This window comes from Ornithorhynchus anatinus, chromosome 5 (assembly GCF_004115215.2).
Source record: "Ornithorhynchus anatinus isolate Pmale09 chromosome 5, mOrnAna1.pri.v4, whole genome shotgun sequence".
NCBI lineage: Eukaryota > Metazoa > Chordata > Mammalia > Monotremata > Ornithorhynchidae > Ornithorhynchus > Ornithorhynchus anatinus.
The window spans coordinates 13,101,331-13,126,150 of record NC_041732.1 but is presented as its reverse complement, the minus strand read 5'-3'; the positions used below and the strand labels follow the sequence as shown (position 1 = coordinate 13,126,150).

The following is a 24,820-nucleotide window of genomic DNA, read 5'->3' as shown; positions in this document are numbered from 1 at the left end:
TTTTATATATGAACAGCTGCCTACCTTCACTTCAACCCAGTCTCCAGTTTATTTCTAAATTCTCAACTCTTCACTCTCAAGGACCTGAATACAATTCAATAATTTACTCAGGAAATCAACTGATAAGCAGTTATTGCTATTGATAATCTCACCTAAACCTTCCCCTTAAACTTCATAAACCTCACCATGATCCCTCAATCCCGGCTCTCCAGGCAGCCCATCTCTGTCCCCCCTTCTCAGCACACCTCCCCTCCCTTTCTATTCAAGCCCCCAATTTGCACCACCCTCTCCCCACCCACCAACCCCTTCCCTGTTATCCTGTCCCAGTGGCCCTTGTTGCCCATACCACCCCATTCCATGTTGGCCCCCCACCAAATCACTCAGATATAACCCCTCTCCACCCCTCATGCCATCCCCTCCCTCATAAGCCTCCCTAGCTACACCCACCCACCCACCCACACCCCTTCAGCCAAGTGAGGCCTGTAGAACCCCCCTCCATCATGGGAAAGCTTCCCTTCATCCTTGACCTGTTCCTGACCCACTCACTGGTCTTCCTCCCCCTTACTAAAACCTGGCTCTCCTCAAATGACAAGGTCTTCTCTGCCGCTCTCTCTAGAGGGGGCCTCATCTTCTCCCAATCCTCAAGTATCCCTGGGAAAGGGGAGGAGTTGGGTTCCTTTTTACACCCCAGTGCCTCTTTTGCACCATTCCACCTCCCCATCCCTCTCTTTCCCTTCTTTGGAAGCCCCAAATCATCCTTGTCTCCTGCCCACTACAGATCGTAATCATGGTCATCTACAGACCCTCAGCCCTCAGACAACTTTTTGAACCATTTTGCTCCTTTCTCCAAATTCCATCTCTGTTTCTCCTTCCCTACATTGATTCCTGGGGACTTTATTATCCACATAGATGTTTCTGACAACCCTTCAGGAGAGAGGCAGGGTGGATAGAGTATGGGCCTGGGAGTTAGAAGGATCTGGGTTCTAATCCTGACTCCACTATGTGTCTGCTGTGTAACCTTGAGCACTTCACTTATCTGGCCCTCAGTTACATTATCTGTAAAATGGGGATTAAGAGTGTGAACCCCATATGAGATAGAGACTGTGTCCAACATGATTTGCTTTTATCCACCCTACTGCTTAGAACAATGCCTGACACATAGTAAGCACTTAATAAATACCACTATTATTATTATTATTAATAATAATAATAATAATCCTCAACTACACCAACCTTCTGCTCTGCCTTGGCTCTCCCACTCACCAACTTGGACACACATTTTATCTCATCATCTCTAGTCACTGAATGACCTGTACCCTCACCAACTCTGCAATCCCTCTATCTGATCACAACTCCCTCACTTGCCTTCTCTCCCACACTCCTCTTCCCCACAAATCTGTTCTCTTCCCCCACAGAGACCTCCGATCTTGAGACCTCATCCAGTTTTCTCAAGTCATCATGCCCCATTTAGTCTCCATACCCAAACGATCTTCCTTTGATGCCAAATTGATGCCCTCACTAGTACCCTCTCTACTGAGCTCAACACACTCACTCCCCTATCCCTTCGTTGACTTCATACCACTAATTCCCAGCCCTAGATCACCTCCACAATCCTCTTCCTTTGCTCCTGTGCACAAGCTGTAGATGTAGATGTTTAATTCCCTCCTCAAACCCCCTCTCCCCTGGGCTCCCCCACCCCATCCCTTGGCCTTAGTGACCTGATTACATACTTTATTGACAAAATTGAAACTATCAGGCGTGATCTCCCTGAAATCTTCCCTGCTCCTCTCCGGTCCCTCCCTCCTCCTGTTCCTTTTTCAACTCTCCCATATTTTTCAGCAGTATCTCAAGGGGAGATCTCCTGCCTTCTCTCAAAATCCACTCCTTCCATCTGTGCATCCAATCTCATCTCTTTGCTCCTTACCAAATCAACTTGCCCCCTCCCTTTGCCCCTTCCTTCCTGTTTGATCTTCAGTGGCTTCTTCCCCATTGCTTTCAAACATGCTAATGTCTCCCCTATCTTAAACTCCCTTCCCGCTTGACTCCAAGGCTCCTTCCAGTTATTGCCCCATCTCCTTCCTATGACTTCTATCCAAACTCCTTGAGCAAATTGTCTACACCCGCTGTCTCAAGTTCCTCTCCTCCAATTCTCTCCTTTGACCTCCTCCAATCTGAACTCTTCACTCCACGGAAACTTCCTGCTCAAAGGTTACCACTAATCTTCTTGGAAAATCCAATGGTCTCTACTCCATCCTAATCCTCCTTGACCTCTCAGCTGCCTTCAACACTGTCAACCAGCCCCTTCTCCTGGAAACATTATCCAACCTCGGCTTCACTGATTCTGTCCTCTCCTGGTTCTCTTCTTATCTCTCTGACCATTCATTCTCAGTCTCCTTCACGGGCTCCTCCTCTGCCTCACACCCCCTAACTGTGGGGGTCCCTCAAGGTTCAGTTCTGGGTCCCCTTCTATTCTCCATCTACAACAACCCCTTGGAGAAGTTATATGCTCTCATGGCTTCAACGACCACCTCTTTGGGGATGATTCCCAAATCAAATCTCCAGCCCTGATCTCTTTCCCTCTCTGCAGTCTCTCATTTCCTCCTCCCTTGAAGACATCTCTACTAGGATGTCCTGCCATCACCTCAAACTTAACATATCCAAAAATGATTGCCTTATCTTCCCACCCAAACCATGTCCTCCCCCTGACTTTCCCATCTCTGTAGACAGCACCACCATCCTTCTTGTCTCAAAAGCCCATGACCTTGACATTATCCTTGACTCCTCTCTCCCATTCAACCTACACATTCAAACTGTCACTAAATCCTGTTGGTTCAACCTTCACAATATCGTTAAAATCCCTCCTTTCCTCTCCATCCACTGCTACCGCATTAATCTAAACTCTTATCATATCATGCCTTGGTTACTGTATCAGCCTCCTTTCTGACCTCCCAGTCTCCTACCTCTCCCCTCTCCAATCCATACTTCACTCTGCTGCCTGGATCATTTTTCTACAAAAAATTCAGTCCATGTTTCCCCACTCCTCAAGAACCTCCAATGGCTGCCCACCACCTCCGCATCAGACAGAAACTCCTTGTTGTTTGGCTTTAAAGCACTCAATCACCTTGCCCCCTTCTACTTCACCTCGCTACTCTCCCACTACCAACTAGCCTGCACACTTCACTCCTCTAATGCCAATCTACTCACTGTACCTCAGTCTAGTTTATCTCATAGATGATCTCTTGCCCATGTCCTGCCTCTGGCCTGGAATACCCTCCCTTTACATATCTGACAGACAATTACTCTCTCCATCTTCAAAGCCTTACTGAAGGCACATCTCCTCCAAGGGACCTTCCTTGACTAAGTTTCCATCTCCTTTTTTCTCAATCTCTTCTGCCTTGCTCACTATATTCTCCATCCCCACCCCCAGGCTCACAGCACTTATATACAGATCTCTAATTTATTTATTTACGTTAATGTCTGTCACCACTCCCCCACTGCCCTGCCCCCCCGGTCCCCCGTCCAAGTCTGTAAGCTTGTTACGGGCAGGGGAAGTGTCTCTTATATTTTTCTTTCCCAAGCACTTTGCACAGTGCCCTGCACTGAGTAAGCACTAAATAAATACGATTGATTGATTGATACCCACTCTTCCTACATTTAGATTGTGAGCCTGGGTGGGGCAGGTACTATGTCTGGTCTAATTCTCTTGTGTCTCCCCCAGTGCCCAGAGTGAGTGCTTAATCAATATTAATAATAACAGTAATAGTAATACTATTATTATGGTTTAATTAACAATTTCAACCTCTCTGGGCCTTAGTTTCTTATGTAGGGGTAGAAGGCATCTCCCAAGTCCTTCCAGCCTCTCCAGGTAGATGGGAGGTGGGATGGAAGGAGAAGCACCTTGGGAGAGGAGTGATTTCAACCATTCTCTCCATGCAGATGATTCCCAAATCTCCATCTCCATCCTGGACCTCTCTCCTTCCCTGCAATCTCACATTTCTTCCTGTCTTCAGGATATCTCTGCATGGATGTCACACCAACATGCCCAAAACTGAACTCCTTATCTTCCCACCCAAACCCTGTCCTCTTATTTTTCCATCATTGTAGACAACACCATTATCTTTCCTATCTCACAAGCTCATAACCTTGGTCTTTTCCTTGACTCATCTCTCTCATTCAACGTACATATTCCATCTGTCACCAGATCCTGTCCTTTCTACCTTCACAACATTGCTGAAGTCTGCCCTTTCTTCTCCATCCAAACTGCAACTACACTTATCCAAGGACTTATCCTATCCCATCTCGACAACTGCATCTTCCTCCTCTCAGACCTCTTTGCCTCCCATCTCTGCCCACTCCAGTCCATACTTTACCCTGATGCATGGATAATTTTTCTAAAAAAAGTTCATGTCTCCATACTCCTCAAGAACCTACAGTGGTTTTCCATTCACCTGCATCAAACAGAAACTCCTTAGCGTTCACTTTAAAGCACTCAATCAGCTCACCCCCTCTTACCTTATCTCACTGATCTACTACAGCCCAGCTGGCATACTTTGCTCCTCTAGCACCAGTTTACTCAGTGTGCCCCAATTTTGTCTGTCTTGCTGCTGACCTCTTTTCCATGTCCTCCCACTTGCCTGGAATGCCTTCCCCCTCCAAGTACACCAGACCGCCACTCTCCCCACCTTCAAAGCATTATTAAGGTCATTATTAAGGTCACATCTTCTCCAAGGGGCCTTCCCCAATTAAGCCCTCTTTTCCTCAGCTCCTTCTAATTATAATAATAATGTTGGTATTTGTTAAGCGCTTACTATGTGCCGAGCACTGTTCTAAGCGCTGGGGTAGACACAGGGGAATCAGGTTGTCCCACATGGGGCTCACAGTCTTAATCCCCATTTTACAGATGAGGTAACTGAGGCACCTAGAAGTGAAGTGACTTGCCCAAAGTCACACAGCCGACAAGTGGCCGAGCCGGGATTCGAACTCATGACCTCTGACTCCAAAGCCCGTGCTCTTTCCGTTGAGCCACGCTGCTTCTCCTTCTCCCTTCTAAGTCGCCTAAGCACTTGAACCAAAGACCTTTGGGAATTTGTTGTTCACCCCACCCTCAACCCTGCAGGACTTATATATATACATATATATATATATATATATATATATATATATATATATATATATAATGTTACTTATATTAATGCTCGTCTCCCCCTCTATACTGTCAGCTTGTTGTGGACAGGGAACGTATCTATTTATTTTGTTAATGAAATGTACATCGCCTTGATTCTATTTAGTTGCCATTGTTTTTACGAGATGTTCTTCCCCTTGACTCTATTTATTGCCATTGTTCTTGTCTGTCCATCTCCCCCGATTAGACCGTAAGCCCGTCAAACGGCAGGGACTGTCTCTATCTGTAGCCGACTTGTTCATTCCAAGCGCTTAGTACAGTGCTCTGCACATAGTAAGCGCTCAATAAATACTATTGAATTGAATGAACGTATCTGCTAACTCTGTGGTACTATACTCTCCCAAGTGCTTAGTACTGTACTCTGCACATAGTAAAGGCTCAATAAATACCACTGATTGATTGATTGAGAGGTCTGAAGAGAGTGGCTTGGCTTTGACTAAGGATGGTCTCTACCAGTGCCCTGTCTTCTGACTAGCCCAGGGCCCACAAGAGCTCCAGGGAGATGTTTGCTCAGCTAAGTTGCTCTGCACCAGAGGATGGCCAGAAATACACCCCCTGGCCAAATGACCCCCTCCACCCCATCCTCCATGCTCTCTTTTCTTCAGCCTGGATCTAGGTGGGCAGCTCCCCTCTTCTCACCCAGCTGCTGCACCTAAGCTTCATTTCTTCTGGAAAATTCAACTCACACTGCTGGCCCCCCTCCCCGGTCTGCTGTTGTCTGGCTGTTTCCCCTATGCTAGAACTCTGAATCCACTCCCCACTCCTCCATTCCCCCAGGCAAACCCTCACCCCATGCCAGGATGGTAAGGGTACATTACTCCAGCCCTATATTAATGGGTACCTGGGTCCTGAGCATGGGTGCAGCAAGAGTGGCTGTTGGTTGATGTGATTTGGAGGGTTGTGATTTAATCAGGAAAAACTTCCTGGAGGAGGAGAGATTTCAGCCCTGGCCTCTGCTATAGCCTCCGCTCTCTAGACTTCCCTGCAAAGCTCTGTTCTACCCACTCTTTCAGTATCTGCTCTAGCTCCTCCTCCAATCTCTGCCCCAGCCTCCACTCCATTATCTTCTCTGGTGTTTGCTCCTCACCTCAAACCAGTGCTCTAGCCTTCACTCCAATATCTGTTCTAGCTAGTATTCCAGCCTCTGTTTCAAGCTTCACTCCAATCTCTCCTCCAGGATCTGCTCTAGCTTCTCCTCCAGCCTCCTCTCCAGCCTTTGCTCCAGCTTCTACATGACCTGCTGTTCTAGCATCCATTGTAACTCTAGCTCCAGCCTCTGCTGTAGCCTCCACTCCAGTATCCGCTCTAGCTTCTTTTTCATCTCCAGGGTGTACTCTAATCTCTCTTTCAGGATAATAATAATAATAGTGTTTGTTAAACGCTTACTATGTGCCAAGCACTGTTCTAAGTGCTGGGGTAGATACAAGATAATCAGATTGTCCCATGTGGGGCTCACAGTCTTAATCCCCATTTTTACAGATGAGGGAACTGAGGCACAGAGAAATTAAGTGACTTGCCCAAGCAGACAAGTGGCAGAGCTGGGATTAGAACCCACGTTCTCTGACTCCCAAGTCCATGCTCTTTCCACTAAGCCACGCTGCTTCTGATGATGATGGTATACGTTAAGCACTTACTATGTGCAAAGTACTGTTCTAAGTGCTGGTGGGGGGGGGGATACAAGGTCATCAGGTTGTCCCACGTGGGGCTCACAGTCTTCATCCCTATTTGACAGATGAGGTAACTGAGCACAGAAAAGTCAAGTGACTTGCCCGAAGTCACACAGCTGACAAGCGGCAGAGCTGGGATTAGAACCCATGACCTCTGACTCCCAAGCCCATGCTCTTTCCACTGAGCCACACTGCTTCTCTAGATCTGCTCTAGCCTCTGCTCCAGCCACTGCTCTAGCTTCCACTCTGTCCTCCACTCCACTCTCTGCCTTAACCTCTGCTGTAGCTTCCGCTCCAGTCTCTGTTCTAGCTTCTGCTCCACTATCTTTTCTAGCCACTGCTCCAGCCTCGACTCCAGTCCCTACTCTTCTCAGGCCCAGATTCCGGAGGGGATAAGAAATACCCAGGGAAGCAATTCCTCCTCAATCTGGTCTCCTCTGACCCTTCAGACTGGACAGGAAGTGTGCAGGGATCTCATGAGGGAAGGAGGAGGGGTGGGGTGGAACTCCTGGGGCGGAAGTCCTGGAGTGGAAGCAGCCGGAGCATCCCATGGCGAGGCTCCCCGGGGCCCTGTCCTGGCCAACCCCCGGTTGGATCCATCCCCGTTCCGGAGCACTGGGCTTCCTTCCGTCTCTCTCCTTTGGCAGGAGGCTCTGCACGTGCACGGCTCTCAGTCGGGAAGACTGCCCGAAGCTCTCTGCTCTTAATGACCGGATCTCTCTCATCCTGGGGGATGGGATTGGGCGGTCCGGGATGAATGGCCGTTTGCTGTTCCTCCATTTGAACGGTATTGTCCCAAACTGAAGTCACCCGTTAGTGTAAGCAAACCCCAAAACCTGAAGGGGGACAGGAGGATGGGGCTCTAAATCAAAGTTGTTGGTAAACCTGGGCCCAGTGCCTAACTACCTGTAGTCTATTTAAATGTCTTTCCCTGCAGACTGTAAGCTTCTGTGAGCAGGGATACATCTACCCACTCTGTTGGGTTCGCTCCAAAGTGTTTAATACAGTGCTCTGTACCAAGTAAGCGCTCAATAAATGCCATTAACTGATTGATTGCCTTGCTGGCTTCTTCCTGGTCCAGCAGGTGCCATGGAGACAGCTCTGCCACCCTCCCTCCTCGCTCAGGATCTCCCTGCTCCTCTTCCTCCTCCAGATTCCCCGGAATCAGCTTCCAGGGAGCAAGAGGCCTGAGGGACCTGAAGGGCCCCTGGGGAAATCTTGGAGCCTGTGAGTCGCTCGACCTTCAAGAGTTGTGTTGTACTCTCCCAAGGTCTTAATCCAGCATTGTGCACCCAATAAGTGCTCAATAAATACCACTGATGATGATGATGATGAAGAACTCTCTGGTGCAGAGGGAAAAGCAGGAATGCCAGGCTTCTGCACCATGGGGAGTTCGGGGGGGAGGTGGAGAGAGCCAGGCTAGACGCCTGGGTGGGCTGCCCCAAAGGCCATGGGCTGAGAATGCCAGCAGCCAGCCTAGGAAGATGGTTGGAACTTGATTTCTAACAATCTTCTGGGCTCAGGATTGCCCCGGAGGTCGATCGCAGCCTGGAATCTCCCCATATCTTCCTTCTCTTTATTGCAGGAAAGAAATGATCCAGAAAGGCTGGAGTAGTCAGCCAGCTCAGAGGGGCCCTGGGTAAATGGGGACCAAAGGGTTCCTCTTTCAAAGTTCCTCCCACTCTGCCTGTCCCCCCAACATCCCCCGGGTCTCCCCCAGTCCCACACTGTCCAGGGTTCCAATGCTAACCCCAGAACTCTATAAGGCCAGGAAACTATACAGCAGTCTTCCAGAGTGCTGTGGACGTCCTCCCAGTGTCACCCTCCCTGGCTCAAGCTCATAATGATGATGACAGCTGTGGTATTTGATAAGAATTTACTACGTGTCAAACACTCTGAAAGATACAATACAATCAGATTGGATATAGTCCCTAACCCACATGGGACTTCCAATCTAAGCAGGAGGGAGAACAGATATTTTATCCCCTGTGTACTTCAGATGAGGAAATTGAGGCTCAGAGAAGTGAAGTGACTTGCCCAAGGTCACTCAGTAGGCAAGAGGAGGAGCTGGGATTAGAACCCTGATTCCCTAACCCTCACTCTCCCTACTTGGCCATGTTGCTTCACGACCCCCCTGTCGACATTCCCCTGCCTCCTGCCTGAAGGAGATGAAAGGAGTTGGTGAGGGCAGCTGGTCTCTTCCCCTGAAACTCACTTATTTCCCAGAGTGGGAGGTGGGGGGCAGGGGCAGGAGGGTCACACAGATTTTGATTCCCACCTCTCACAGCGGGGGAGGCCCTAAGGAAACAGGATTTTGGTGTCTAAGCTTACTGAACCAGCCAGGGTGGGTGGCTCCGGGACCCCTCCGGCTAACCTGCTTCCAGCCCCTCTGGCCCTTCTGGCCCTATGAACTCCCCCAATCCTCTGCCTGACCCCCAGGCCCATATTAGGAAAGTGCTCCAGATCTGCTTGCCCCGCAGCCCAGGGGAGCTATAAATATCGGTGTGAGCTGGAGAAAGAGGCCTCCCTGATTCCCACGATGCTGGGATCCAATTTCCTTCTTCCCGCTCAAGCAGAGCTCCTCCTCCTCCTCCTTTTCCTTCCCTCCCTCCTCCTCCTCTTTCTTCTCCTCCTCTCCCTCCTCCTCAGTCCCCCCTCCCCCACCCCTTCTCCTCGTCACCGCTTTCTCATCAATGGAAACTTTTTCAGCGGCTGAGAACTTTGGCCCAGACACATGTGGCTGGGCTTCCCGCCCTGCTGAGCCAACCTCTGGCGGAAAAATCAAACTGAAGTTTTGAAGTGATCCAAAAGAACCGAGCAGATGGTTCTGTGGCTCCCCAGCCCTGACCCCAACCTGTCCACCCACCTGCCTGCTATGAGGGGCCCTTGCTCCTCCTGCTGACCACTGGACAGCCAACACCTGGCCCCCCTAGGTTTCCATCTCTGCAACTCCCGGGTAGCTCTGCTCCTGCTCACAGCAACCCGGGCTCTTGCTGAGGGAGGGCAGAACAGCATTTTCCTAGAGGTTCGTGAGCTGGGGAAGATACAGACCCTCCTCCCCCACAACCCTCTGGCTCCCCACTAATGTCCAGAATGGTTTGAGGGGGTGCAGGGGCTATTCACAGGCCGGGCAATGCATCAGGTGATTTCCCCCAGGAACAAGGACTCTGACCCTATGATCACAACCATGGCCTCTCCATGACCAATTAGACTGTTAGCTCTTAGAGGTCAGGGCCCAGATCTGCCTAGCCCAGTGCCCTGTGTAAGGACTGACCTAGAGTGACCACTCTGTCCAATGCGATGGTGGGAGTTGGCTCCCAGCCCTGCCCTCTCCCCTTCCCCCCTCCATGCATTCCCCTGGGGGAGTAGGCATGGAAGGAGGGAGGGTCTTTCTGCAGTCCCTAGGGTAGGCTGGAGCCGTCCGCCAAATCCTATAGATGGATTTTCCTAACACTGAACCAGCTGGAGTCTGCTAGTCTCCCCAAGTCCTGGGGTCAGATTGCCCTGCATTTGAGGGGAGCCCAGAGTTCTAGGGCTCCTCAGAATGAGATGCTGTGGTAAGGGGTGGAGAAGGACAAAAGTTAAGGCACTTGGCTATTCAATGGGAGAGGAAAAAGGTGGGGAAAAGTTGGTGGTGAGGTGGTCTGCAGATTTGGGATGACTGTGGAATTGCACAGGGCCCTCCTGGGAATAAAAACTTGGAAAATGCCTCAGGGCTGGGCGTCAGAAGACCTGGGTTCTAATCTCCACTCTGCTATTTGCCTGCTGTGTGACCTTGGGCAAATCACTTCACTGCTTTCCTCCTCAGTATCCTCATCTGTAAAATAGGCCTAGATTCAGTACCTGTTCTACCTCCCACTTAGATTGTGAATCCTATGTGGGACAGAGAATGCATCTGCTCTGATTACCATGTATCTACCCCAGTGCTTAGCACATGGTTTGGCCCAGAGTATGCACTTAACCAATCCAATAATTATCATTACAATTATTATTCTGAGAACTCTCAATCTTATTGATTCTTTGTCTCTCTTCCAAGCCCTGGAGAGTTCCCTGGGCACTCTAAGGGACCACCTGAACCAGCATCCTCAGAAGGATTTCTTACAGATAATGATAATAATAATAATAATAGTACTTGTTGAGCACTCACTGTATTTCAGGCATGGCATGAAGTGTTGGGATGAATGCAAGATAAGTCCCACATGGGGCTTATAGTCCAAGTAGGAGTGTAGGAAGTTATTGAATCTCCATTTTGCCAATGAAGGAACTGAGGTACAGAGAAGTGAAGTGATTTGCCCAAGGTCCCACAGCAGGTAAGTGGCGAAGCTGAGATTAGGACCCAGATGAAGCTACTGAAGCCCAGAGAGGTTAAGTAAGTTGACCAAAGTGATCCAGCAAGGGCTGAATTGGGTGTCTTGGTTCAAATGCAGCCTTCCTTCTGGAAATCCCCCCTCTCCTTACCTCAGTAATACAACAAAGAGCCAGTCATCAAATGCACTTCTCCCCCACCATCCCGACACACACCCAGACCCACCGCACGCATGAAGAGAGCGGCCATTAACCCACACCTCCCCCAGCCCCGAACACATTGAAATAGTTAAAAAATATCGGTGGAAACAGGAAATCTGATACAAGCTAGACTTCATCCCATGGCAGGGCCTTGCAGATTGGAACAGGGCAGTTTTATTGTCTGAGAATGATCCTTCAAAAATCTCCAATAAAAATATTGGTCCCTCCCCATTACCAATGCCGTGATGGCAGAGGCCAGGGGTGTCTTCTGGCCCCTGGTCCTAAGAGAAGCTTGGGGAATCCATTCAGGAGCCCGGGTTTGGGGAGCTGGGTGTTCCTCTCTCCCCGCTCCCCTTTCCAAGACTAGAAGAGGAAAGCACTCCTGGGGATCTCCAGACTTGGCCCTGTCTCCTCCCCCTGGCCCTACATCTCCCCACCTCCCCACCACAGCTGTGTGTGTATGTGTGTGTGTGTGGCGGAGGGGGTGGGGGCAGGAGCCAGGGGGTTCTGCCCGACCAGGCCCTCTCCCCAAGATGACGGGAAGTAGTCCCTTTCATCCAGTTGAAAAATTGGCTCTGGCTATTTCACCAACCTGTGTCAGGGGCCAGGGTTTACAAGTTTCTTTCTGTTATGCAAGGCTATTTCCATTTATTCCCCCATGGCAGGCAGGACGCCAAGTCCTGGGAACATATATATGTTTCCTCTGTGATCTAAACCCAAGCCCCTCTTTACCGCCACCAGGCCCATGGCCAACGGTCTCCCTGTACCCCACCTGAGCGAGCCCCCGGGCAGGCCTGGGACATAAAGGCGCCTTTCAGGCCTTCCGAGCTGAGCTGTGGGGTGGCTTCCAGCTGGGACCTGGACAGGCTGGTAGACAAGAGGTGATTCTGCTGTAACTGCTCTGCCCTGCCCTGCCTGCTCTGGGCAGTCCAGCCCAGTGCAGGGAAGGGGTGAATGATCCACTCCTGGCAGCATGGCAGGGTCAATGGCCCAGTGCCTGTTTGCCCCTCTGAAGCTGGAACAGCAATCAGTCAGTGGCCTTCCCCGAGAGCCTACTATGTGCTAAGCAATGTACTGAGGGTTTGGGACAATAAAAAAGTATAATGGCCAAATGGAAAGAGCATGGACCTGGGAATCAGAGGACCTGGGTCTAATCCTGGCTCCCCCATGTACCTGCTGTATGACCTTGGGCAAGTCACTTAACGTCTATGTGCTTCATTTCCCTTACCTGAAGAATGGGGGTTCAGCACCTGTTCTCCCTCTTAGACTGTGAGCTGCATTTGTTCTGATTATCTTAGTGCTTAGTACAGGGCTTGGCACATCACCATCATCATCAACAGTGGTATTTATTGAGAACTTACTGTGTGCAGAGCACTGTAGTAAGAGCTTGGGAGAGACAATACAACAGAGCTTCCCACAACCAGCTTACAGTCTGGGGGGAGGCAGACATTAGTAAAAATAATTTATTTATATCGATCATTAATAATTTATATGGGCACATAGCAAGTGCTTAACAAATAACATTATCATTATTACCATCACCACCATCACTGTCATCCCACCGTGGCTGTCTGGGCACCTGTTGGTTCATTCGTTCCTCTGTTCCCTGGCCTTTAGGAGCTTCAACTCTAACAGGGGAGGCAAGCAGTGAGAGCAGGCAGCAAGATCAAATTCCTGCTGCTAGTACAAGCAAGTCAGGATGAATATACAGGTGAGCATACAAATGAACATGTCTGGCTTCCACAACTGACTTGATAGGTTTGATTGGATGCCCAGACAAATTCTTAATCCACCAAACTCCTCTTATGAAAATCACACCCCCATCCCTGGATCCAACCTTTAGCTGGGCCACGTCCAAACCAACCTGGAAGGGAAGACTCTCTCTCTTTCTCTCTCTCTTTCTCCTGATTTAAAAGCTCAGCCAAGGCCCAGCCCAGGACCCTGGAGAGGAGTGGGGGCAGGGGGTGGATGGGGGAGAGAGAGGAAGGAGGATGGGGGAAGAAAGGAGGGGGGATAGAGAGAGGAGGGAAAGGGATGGGGGAAGAGGAAGGAAGGGTGAGGGGAAGAGAAGGAAGTGGGGAGGGGAGGGAGGGTGAATGGAAGAAGATGAAGGGACGAGACAGGAAGGCGGAGGGATGGGGAGCAGGGAGGAGAAGGGAGAAAGTGAGGAGGGAAGAGTGTGTGGGGGGGCTAATGGATCCAGCTCTGTCCCTGAGCGGCCCCTGGAGGAGCCCGAGCGAACCACTTAACCTCTCTGGGCTTCAGCTTTCCCACCTGCAAAATGGGGAGAATGCTGGCCTCCTCCTTGGCCCTTCCCCTGCCACGGGGCTGAGAATCAGGGGTGTGATGGAGGTACCAGTGGAACTCTAGGGGTCGCCCTCCAGGTTAAGGAGCACCAACCAGATTTCTGGGAGGGTGCGGGTGGCCGAAGGCAGGGGGATGGACTTGGTGATTCCTCTCACCAGAGGGTTGTCTACTGCCCTGCCCCAGCCAAGCAGTGGGAGGCTATGGCTGAAGCTGAGGGGCTGGGGGAGGGAGGGAGGGCAGCTGCTGGAGAGCTCCTTATAAGACCACAGTTGGTCTGACCAGCCTCGGGCCAGAGGAGAACGGTCAGTTCAGACTGGACACTGCCGAGATTGAGGAGTGGGGCTGGGCCTCTCCCAGGGGAGGGAGCAAGGGTCCGGCTCCGAAGCCAGGGCGTGGCCTTCAGGAGGAATGGGAAGAGCGGGGGCTAGGAGAGGGGAGGAGAGCCGGAGCTCCAGCCAGTAACCAGACTTGGGGATGATGTCTTTCTCTTAATTTGGCACCGAGCCCCCCCCACTCCCCACTTCCCCCTTGGCTTTGCAGCTCCCTTCTCACCCCCTTCCCCCAAACTCTTCCTCTCCCACCACCAGTCTCCTCACCACTCTCTCTCTGGCTCACATGGCCTGCCAGGTTCCAATAGCTCCGGCCCCCGGTCCCTGGTCAAATCCTGGGGCTCCTCACCCCACTCTCCATCCCCATCCTGACAACCCGTGGCCCTCTCCGACCCAGCCTCTAGAGGATCTAACCCACAGGGGAGGAGGAGCCAAACTCCGCTACCTGCTTTTCTTCAGTCCCCGTCTGGTTTTCTCTAGGCCTGGGGAGTGTCTTCTGTACACTGCTGGTTAAGGGGCCATCGAGCCCCCTCTGGGGTCGGGGGGGAGTCGATGTGAGGGTGGGGGTGGGGGAACCCCTTGGCAGTTGACTCTAATTTCAAGCTGCCAAACTCTTCCTGCATGTAAGCAGCCCTCAGGTCTTGGTGGGCTTCCCCGTGCTGCTTCCCGGGCCCCATCTGGGCTCGCGGAGGCAAACACTTCATACGAGGGCCACTCTCTGGCCTGCTAGGTGGGATCCCTGACTCTGGCTTCCCTCTGACTCACTCTATGCCTGGGCTGATTCATTTCTCCCTCCAGCCTCAGGTTTCCCGGGACCAAGGCTGCTCCTCCAGCTGGCATGAGTGGAGGCCAGTCCCACTCAGGAGCCACCACGCTGCCGCCTCTGCCACACCCGAACACCAGAGAAGGGCAGGGGCGAGGACAGGAGTGAGGCCTGGAATCGGGGAACAACTCTAGATGCACCAGTGCTGTCTCTGTCCCACCTCTGGGAGCCCTGACCCTGCCACCCAACTGAACAAACACAGATAGATGGCTGTTGCAGCATCAGCTTGGAGTCCGGACCCGAGCTGATGCACAGGGAAAGGCAGCTGCAGGGAGAGGAAAAGAAGCAAATCTATCTACCCATCTCTCTCTCTCTCTCTCTCTTGTTTACATATATGTATGAGGGAAACAGTGAGGGAAAGTGAGATTGAGAGGATGGCTGCACACTGAAGTGGGGCCTGAGGTAGACAGAGGAGATTGAGACCCAGGTTCTGTCACTCTGAATCCTAAGGAAAATAGATATTGAGGCAGAGAGAGACAGGAGGCAGGAAGAAAAGGGTGAGATAGAATAAGAAAAAGGGAGAAAGATAAAGAGAGAAAAAGAGGGAGAAAGAAAAAGAGGAGGGAAAGAGAGAAAGGGGAGAAAGAGAGAATGAGAAAAGGGAGAAGGAAAAAAGGAGAAAAAGAGAGAAAGAAAGGAAAAGAAAAAGAGGGAGAAAGGAGGAAAAAGAGAAAGGGAAAGAAAAAGGGAGAGAGTGAAAGAGAGAGGAAGAGAGAGGAGAGGGAAGGAGAAACAGTAAGGGAGAGGAGAGGGGAGAAGCGAGAGCAAGAGAGAGGGGGTGAGAGAGACAGAGAGAGGGAGGGAGAAAGGGGGTGGGGTGGGGAGAAAGAGAGAGGGCCATGTGCACCGGAGGAGGAGAGAAATGTGCTGTTGAAATGTGCTGTTCCAGCTGAGGACTATTCCAGTGCTGGCAGAGGCAGATGTTGGATGTGTATGAGTGTGTGTGTGTGTGTGTGTGTGTGCTCAAACGCACACGCGCTGCAGCTCTGCATGGAGCTGGAGACTGGAGGAGGGGGAGGCCAAGTTCACAGGAGAGCGGGAAATGGTGGATGAGGGTGGGAAGGGCGTGGGCGGCCCGGTGGCCGGCACCATGGCCGGCACTGCGGCCGTCCGACCTGGAGAAGGGCTCTGCTCTGGACTACAAAATCTCAGAGCCTCTATTTGCATATTCCCGAGCATATGGAACACGTTACCGCAGGAGGCTGTAGGGGCAGAACACAGCAGCGGGCTGGGAGGGGGTGGGATAATTTTGCAGATGAGTGGGCCAACATGGGTTCCTGGAGGGAAAGGTGGGGGTATAAAATAGTTATAGTGATCATATTTATTAAGCACTTCCTGTGTACAGAGCACTATGTCGAGCAGTGGGGAGAACCGTCTACTATCCCTCTCCATGGGGATGACCATCCAGGGGCAACCACCACTCAGTCCCTACAAGCCTCCTGTGGCCACTGCTGGAAGCAGAGGCCCAGGCTGGGATGGGCTGGAGGCTTGTTCTGGTATTAGTGAGGATTCAGAATTTGTTTACGTTAAATTCGGCCAACAGCAGAAATCTCTCAGCTTGTGCTCCTTTCCTCCTCCTTCTTGTCTTCCCCAACTTCTTCCCCAAGCACTCCAGTGACCGCTGACTCTGGGGGCCTTTGGCTTCTCATAGATGGGGCCAGCCTCCCTCTCACCCTAGTGGCAGATGGGGGGCTGGTGAGGGGAGGATGGTTGAGTGGTTCTGCTCCCTAGCTGCCCTAGCAGCACTGGGTTGGGAGGGGAATGGGCAGAGGGGTGGGCAGGGGAAGGGGAGGAAAAGGGCTCGCCGTTCCCGCTCACCATTCCCTGCCCCACCTCAAGCTCTCCCCACACCCCCACAGGGCTGCCTCGAGACTCAATCACGGCTCTGTGCTCCCTTCCCTCTCAGCCCTGGAGGCCCGCCCGCCTACTGGCCTGCTGAACAGAGACCGGTTCATTCGCTGTGTGTCTTTCCCTCCCTGTTTCCGGCATGATCTCCCCAGCCTGTGGTGAGAGAGGTGGGGCCCAGGACTCCTGAGCCCACCTTTGGTGGCATAGCTTAGGGGGCCCCCCGGCAGCCGATCGGACACGCTTCTGCCATGGTCTTGGGGGACCAGGCCCAACTAACCAGGTGTGTGTCCCTCCACAGCCTTGCGGGGGGTGGGGGAGGCTCAGATTTGCCAGGCTCCCCCATGTCTATCTGGGAGGAGGCTCCAAGGAAGTGTGGTCTCTGCAGGAAACGCCCAATCATCCAGGCCCAGGGTGAGGATGCAGAGGGACGTTGGGGAGATGCGGGAAGACTGGAGGCCATCCCCTGAGCATCCCCAAGCCTGGTTTTAGGCAATAGTATTTCCTTCCTTCCCTTCAGACCATCGGCCCAGTGGACTGGCTGCAGTGGCTACCCCTTGCTCCACCCCGCTCAAAGGTGGGCAGCCAGGATGAGAGGTCAGGCTCACTCCCACGACCCAGACTGTGGGACCCCAGGCCCCTTGGAGAGCTGAGTCCGCTCAACTCACTTCACCTTGTGCATCAGTGGGACATGCCCTCAACACACACACACCCACACACACACACACCCACACCCACACACACGTGCAATCTGGAAGAACTGGTTGGCAGAAGGACCTTGGCCTCAGTCTCATTTGGGAAGCAGTGATGGAGAGACATGTCAGACACTGGCTAAACAGTGGGTTTCCCCACCAGTGCCAGCAATTGGGTCCCCCAGGAGATAAGCGAGAGCCGGCCCTATGGTCCTGGCCATTGCTTGCCCCTGCAGAGAGGGGAGCAAGAGAAGGTGGGACAAGAGGGACCTCTGCCCCTTAGGGCCCAGACACCCATGAGAGGGGAGAAATGACACTCTGGAGGCTCTGAGCGGTCTCTGCTCCAGCAGAACGATCCGCCTTGCACCGGGGAGCCTCCAGTGGTGACTCCACCTCCCACCCCCAGCTTTTTCCTCAGGTATTTTCCTCCCTCTCCCGAACCCATCCTGACTCTGATTGACTCTCCTCTTGGGCAAGTTGGGCCTCTCACCACCTCCCACTGCCCAACCTGTTTGCTGGACCCACAGCCTGCTCCATCCTGAACATCGTTTGATCAGATGGGGTGGGGAGCTTCTTCGTCCTCACCCTGTAGCCCTGAGAGGCTGGCAGGGGTTGCCTGGGACCCAGGTGAATGACCCGTACAATCAAGGCTATTCTCTGTAGCCACCCCCCGCCCTCCCCAGAGGGGAGGGTCCCTTTGCTTCCACCCCATCCTCTCCCAATAGCCAGAGTCAGTCCCCGGCCCCCACAAGCTCTATCCAGCCTTTGCCCTTGTTCCCAGGGGGTCCTCACAAAGGGGCCAGGACACTCACCTCCAGAAGCAGGGCTGGCCAGCAGGGGCAGCGTCCACAGGCAGAGCTGGAGCAGCACCCAGGGGGCCGGGAGCCCCCAACTGGACATGGTGGGCGACTTACAGCAGGGCAGGGGCCAGGGGCATGGCCGAGAGCGCTAGGACAAGTGGAGAGGCACGGACAGAGGCAGTCTGTTTCCAATCCCAGCTCCGCTACTACTATATTTAATAAAACAGAGAGGCGGGAGGGAGGGAGGAGGGGAGGGGCCAGCCCACTTTCCCCACCAGTTAGAAATGGCCCGGGTTAAAACAAGAATCTCTCAGATTACAGCTGGTTGGTTCTCCCCCTTAAAGGGCTAGCAGCAGCCTCCTCTGCCCACTCCACCCTGGGCCGGGCCCTCCGTCCTGCACTGCTCCAAGCCGCTGTCGTTACCCTCTTTGCTCCCTGTATCTGGGGGCCCCTCAGGGCTGGTTCTTCTTTCCTTTCCTGGGAAAGATGACTTCGGGAGAGGGTGTCTGAACCATTGGAGGAGCTGGGGCCCTGGGTCTGCACAGGAATCTAGGGCAGTCTAGGTCCCGCCAGCTTCTTCCAGGGTGGACCCCAGTGTGGAGAATGGGAATACCAGATGGGGGACAGTCTGATGCTGGGCTGGTTGGGAGAGTGTTTCTGATGAGGCTTCTCTTCCAGATGGACTCAAAAAGGTACCCCCTAAATAATAATAAGAAGATTATCATCATCAACCTCATTCTCATTATCACTGTGGATTTGTAAAATGCTTACTGTAAGCCATGCACTGCTCTATGGGCTGGGGAAGATACAAGTTTATCAGGCTAGACACATCCATATCCCACATGGGGCTTACATTTTAAGGAGGGGGAAAAACAAATATTCAATTCTCATTTTACAGATAAGGAAATGGAGGCCCTGAGAAGTAGAATGACTTATCCCAGGTCACGCAGACAGGGAAGTGATGGAGACAGGATTAGAATTCAGGTCTTCTTCCTCCCAGGCTCAGGCTTTTTCCATCAGACACTGGGGGCAAAGTCAAAGGGCAGCGGGCAGGGTGTTCTGCTGACAAGAGTTCTGGAGAGGCTCCTTCCTCACCTCTTCATGACCACCTAGAAACTGCCATTCATCTCTCTTCGCTGTGACTGTCCCGGTGGGCCTGGTGGCCCCTCTTCTCTCAGGCTCAGCCTAAGCAGCCCCTCGGCCAGCCTGCTCCACGTGGCAGGAGCAGCCTTGGGTCCGGACTTGCTACAGTAGTGTCATGGCTAGAGAGTGGATGCTTTGGGAGGTATGGGGTGTGTGACCTGATGATCTTGTATCTACCAGGGCTTAGTATAGTGCTTGCCACAGAGTAAGCGCTCAACAACTACTCTATTATTATATGTATGACTTGAGATGTGATATGGGGCACATATACAATAATGATAATTGGGCCATTGTTAAATGATTACTATTTGTAAAGTACAGTTCTTTATGCTGGAGTAGATACAAGTTAATCAGATTAGATGCAGTCTACATCCCACATGGGGCTCACAGTCTGAATCCCTATTTTACAGTTGAGGTACCTGAGGTCCAGAGAAGCTAAATGACTTACCCAAGGTCATGTAGCAGACAAGAGACAGAACTGGAATTAGAACCCAGGTCCTTCTGACTCCCAGGCCCATGCTCTTTCTTATAGGGTATGCCGCTTCTTGTTTTCAGTTGGTCCAGTCTGTCTTTAAACACTCAGTCTTTAAACATTCAGTCTCTCCCTGGCTCAGCCAGTGCTGCTGAGTGGTGGGGGTGAGCCTGGCCTCTCGTCCCGCTTGCCCACCTTCAAATGGGGTGGGCAAGGGGCAGCCACTGTAGCCAGTCCACTGGGCAACTGGTCTGGAAGGGAGGAAGGAAATGTTATTGGCTGAAACCAGGTTTGGGGATGCTCAGGGGGATAGCTACCGGTTTCTCAGTATCCCTTCTCATCCCTCTGCATCCCCACCGTGGGCCTGGATGATTGGGCGTTTCCTGTAGAGACCAGGCTTCTTTGAAGCCTTCTCCCAGATAGACATGGAGGAGCCTGGAAGATTCGGGCTCCCCAGAGGGGGAGAGGGGCACAGTCATCTCCCTGTTAGACAGGGCTGATCCCCCAGACCGCAGCAGAACCTTGTTTGGTTGACTGCCGGGTGGCCCCCTAAGCTCTGCTGCCAAAGTGAGAGCATTGAATAAATACCACTGATGATGATTGTGTGTGCAGAGCCCCGTTCTAAATGCTTGGGATAGTACAGTGCAACAAAGTTGGCAGAAACATTCACTGCCCACAGTGAGCTGATCGTCGGGAGGGGGAGACAGATATTAATATAAGTAAATCATTTATAATATATAATTTGTAGATATGTACATAAGGGCTGTGGGGTTGAGTGAGGGGCTAATATTAAATGCCTAAAGGTGCCAGAACCAAGTGCATTGATGATACAGAAGGGAGATGGAGCTGGGGAGAAGAGGGCGTAATTGGAGAAGGCCTTTTGAAGGAGTTGTGACCTTAATAAGACTTTGAAGGAGGGGAGAGTAGGGGTCTGGCATATATGGAGAGGGAGGGAGTTCCAGGCTATGGGGAGGAGGTGGGGAAGGGGTTGACGATGAGATAGATGAGTTCGGAACACAGTGAGCAAGCTGGTGCTACAGGAATGTAGTGTGTGGGTTGCTGTAGTAGGGGATCAGTGAGGTGAGGTAGGAGGGGTCCAGCTGATCAAGTCCTCTGAAACCAATGGTAAAGAGATTCTGTTTTATGTGGAGGTGGATGGGTAACCACTGGAGGTTCTTGAGGAGGGGGAAGACATGGACTGAATGCTTTTTGAGAAAAATATGTGCAGCAGAGTGAAGCATGGATTGGAATGGGGAGAGACAGGAAGTGGGGAGGTTAGTAAGGAGGCTGATGTAGTATCAAGCTGGAATAGAGTGGGAGCCCATTGTTGGGCAAGGATTGTCTCTATCTGTTGCTGAATTGTACATTCCACGTGTTCAGTACATTGCTCTGCACATAGCAAGCGCTCAATAAATACAATTGAATGAATGAATGAATGATAGGCTCAGTGCTTGGATCTGTGTGGTAGCAGTTTGGATGGAGACAAAATTATGTTTAGGGATGTCCTTATGCTGAACCGTCAGGATTTGGTGACAGATTGAATATGTGGATTAAATGAGAGAGTTGAGTCGAGGACAACGCCAAGTCGATGGGCTTGTGAGATAGGGAGGACCGTGGTCTTGTCTACATCTCATTGCACTAAGTACAAGCACAAAGCATGTGACACTGCTATGGGAGTGCTGTCCATCACTACTCATTCTGGGAAGGATGTGGTTTGGGAACAAGATGCAGTGAGGGCATTCCAGATGAGGGAGTGACCCAGGCTCTACTCTGGATGGGGGAATGCGGTGGGCCACTGAGTGTGTGTGTGTGCTCGAGCATGTGCTCGCTCACACGTGCATGCACTCTCTTTCCATGGACGATGGGTTGCCAAGCAACACTCAATAACAGAGCCAGAGAGGGTAACAGCCCACTCCTCTGTTCCTGGGGCCTGATGGAGCCAGCAGTCGTCCCTCTCCCCTTCCTCCCCCCACCCCCCACTAATCCACAGCTCTCCTACTCCCCTCCCTCTTCCTCCTGCTAATCCAAGGCTTTCCCAGTCCCCCTTCCTCTCCTAGTCCAGGGATCTCCTGATCACCTCCAGCCCCCAACCTCCAGCCTCCAGCCCAGGGGACCAGGGACTCCCACAGTAGCTAGGTGCTTGTAGGTTTTTCAGACCATCTGGCTCTGCACCTTCTCTCCAGATTTGCGCTCAGCCCTGTGTGAGAACCTGAATAGCTCTGCCCGAGAGTTCTCTAGTATTTTTTGGGCAAGTCACTTAACTTCACTGAGGTGCTTAGTACACCACCCTGCACAGCGTAAGCGCTCATTAAATAAGGTTGATTAATTCTCTGTGTCTCCGTTACCTCATCTGTAAAATGGGGATTAAGACTGTGAGCTCTATGTAGGATAGAGACTGTGTCCACCAACCCGATTATCTTGTATCTACCCCAGTGGTTAGTATAGTGCCTGGCACACAATAAGCACCTAACAAATACCACAATTATTACTATTTTTATTATTAATGCCCCTCTGCCCAGAAGATTGGCCACAGAGGAGTTCTGACAGGGAGGAGAACCCCCAACACCCAACCCCACTTTCTGATGAGAGAGCCCCCTGTCCTCTCCCTGTCCTCTCCCTCAATGTGGCTTATGGGAAAGAGGATAAGGCTGAGAGTCGAGACCCGGTTTCTAATTCTGGCTACACCACTTACCTGCTGAATCATCTTGGGCAAGTCACTTTACTTCTCTGGGCCTCAGTTTCCTCATTCATAAAATGGGGATTAAGGATCTGTCTCTCTCCCCCACAGACTGTGAGACCCATGGGGGACAGGGATTGTGTCCAACTAGCAAGTAGGTTAGTTTGAGAAGAACAAAGAGGGTGAGCTGGGGTTTGGTGGAGGAAGATAGTGGTTGAGTGCTTTAAAATCGCATCCAGCAGAGGTAAAGATCCCTTTTGGAAGCCCCTGGACTCCTCTGAGAAAGGTCCTCCCCTTTTCTCCCCTCCCCTCCCCTTCCTCCTCCTGTCTTTCCCTTCCATCTCTGCCCTTTTTTATGGTAGGTGTTAAGTGCTTACTCCGTGACAAACACTGTTCTAAGCCCTGGGGTTTATACAAAGTAATTAGGTTGGACACAGTCCCTGTCCACATGAGGCTCACATCTCCTCCTTTCCCTTACCCTCCCCTGCTCCAGAAAGCTTCCCCAGGGCCCAGCTCAGTTGGGTGTCCAGTGACTCAAGTCCCAGGCCCCTCCACCTCAGGGCTGCACAGAGCTCTGGCAGAGTGGGGAGAAGGGAGGAGTTCCCACTGCTCCACTTCTTCCTTATGTGTCTCATGACACCCGCTCTACCAACTCCTTTCTACCCAAGGCTCTGCTCAGAACTTTCACATGAACCATCCTGAATCACTCATGGGCTTTAGCCATCATCCTCGTGTCACTCCAGCCCACAGACTGAGCCTCATTCTCATCCCCCTCCCCCATCCCAGATCCAGATCCAGCTCCTGCCCTGCTCAGCCAAAGGCCCCTAGCTCCCACCCCCGAGGCGGGCTCCTGGAACAGTAGGCAGGTCGGGCACATGTCCATCCTGAAGATGAGGCAGAGGGGTTTGCTGCTAACATCAGGGTTGCCGACCAGGTCAGACGCCTTTCAGCAAAGCAATCCGGTCCTGCTGAGGCGGAGGGAAATCTGGAAGCAGGGAGCAGTGGCTGGAGAGTTGCCTGAACACTTTGACACCACTAAAGGAACAAAATGAAAAGCACCCTAGAATTCAGATGAGTAATTTCTTTGGCACTAAGGACTCAGGCATTTTGGGGAACAAGACCGTCATCCCCGTTCACTGCTGAGTCTTGTTTGAGTGATATTTACCAAGCTTCTCAGTGAGTTCAGTGTTGATAGAGTGCCTTGAAGTGTTCTCCCAAGCACCCGGTAAAGTGCTCTGCATGCAGTAGGACTCAGTATTCACTGCCCAGTTGAGATGAGATGTTAAGAAGACAAGGTAGTCAGAAGACCTCCTCTCTTCTTTTCAGCTGGGGATGGGAAAGGCTGCCCTCCTGACAAGACACTCATCTCCCTGACTCTCCTTTCTACATCATCTATGCACTTGGATCTGTAGTAGAGAAGAAGCATGGCCTAGTGGATAGAGCACGGACCTGGGAGACAGAAGGTCATGGGTTTTAATCCTTGCTCTGCCACTTGTCTGCTTAGAACCTAGGTCCTTCTAACTCCCAGGTCCGTTCTTTATCCACTAGCCTACTCTGCTGCTCTCAGCAGCATCCCGTGAACCCTTCCCCACAGGCCCCTGCCCCCTGTGTCCACATTTCTGGCTCCTTCAGGCCCAGAGGCCTAACACCCTTACCTCTCCCAAAAGCTCGCTGTGGGCAGGTTCTAATCCCAGCTCTGCCACAAATCTGCTGTGTGACCTTGGGCATGCCACTTCACTTTTCTGTGCCTCAGTTACCTCCTCTGTAAAATGGGGATTGAGACTGTGAGCCTCATGTGGGACAGAGACTGTGTCCAACTCAATTTACTTGTATCTATCCCAGATCCTAGTACTGTGCCTGACACAAAATAAGTGCTTAACAAATATCATTGTTATTATCATTTAAGTTTTTGATATTCAACCCACCCTCAGGTCCATGACATTTATGTACATGCCTATAATTTATTTATTTATATTTACATCTATCACTCCCTTTAGACTGAAACTCCTTGTGGGCAGAGAACATGTCTACTAACTCTTTTGCACTGTACTCTCCCAAGAGCTTGGCAGAGTGCTCTATGCGTAATAAGTGCCAAATAAATACCATTGATTGATTGCCCTCAGGAGACAGAGTGTTCCCACTGGCTCCATTTAATCAGGGTAGACTGCCTGGAGGAGATGACCAGTAGTCCAAAAAGCCAAAGTCACTAAAGACTTAAAACACCTGATTTTTTTCCCCCTTCCTCATCCTTCCTCCAATGGCAGTGGTTGTTCTAGAAACTTCTCTCAGCCTGTCATACTCTAAAAGCTAGGTAGGATTCAGAAGGTGCATCGAAACTCATGAGTCCAGTCCTGGCTCTGCCAGACTCCTCTGAGTC

At 51.7% G+C, this 24,820-nt stretch overlaps 1 protein-coding gene across 1 annotated transcript in view; it reads right to left on the bottom strand.

Moving 5' to 3' along the window:
* The window catches only part of CSPG4 (chondroitin sulfate proteoglycan 4), a 74,266-nt gene extending 55,927 nt beyond the window's left edge, over positions 1–18,339 (bottom strand). The window contains exon 1 of the mRNA XM_029065883.1: positions 18,164–18,339. Coding sequence (XP_028921716.1) covers positions 18,164–18,251 — 88 coding nt within the window. The 5' untranslated portion in view covers positions 18,252–18,339. The remainder of the gene's footprint in view (positions 1–18,163) is intronic.
* Between the last annotated feature and the right edge of the window lie 6,481 nt (positions 18,340–24,820).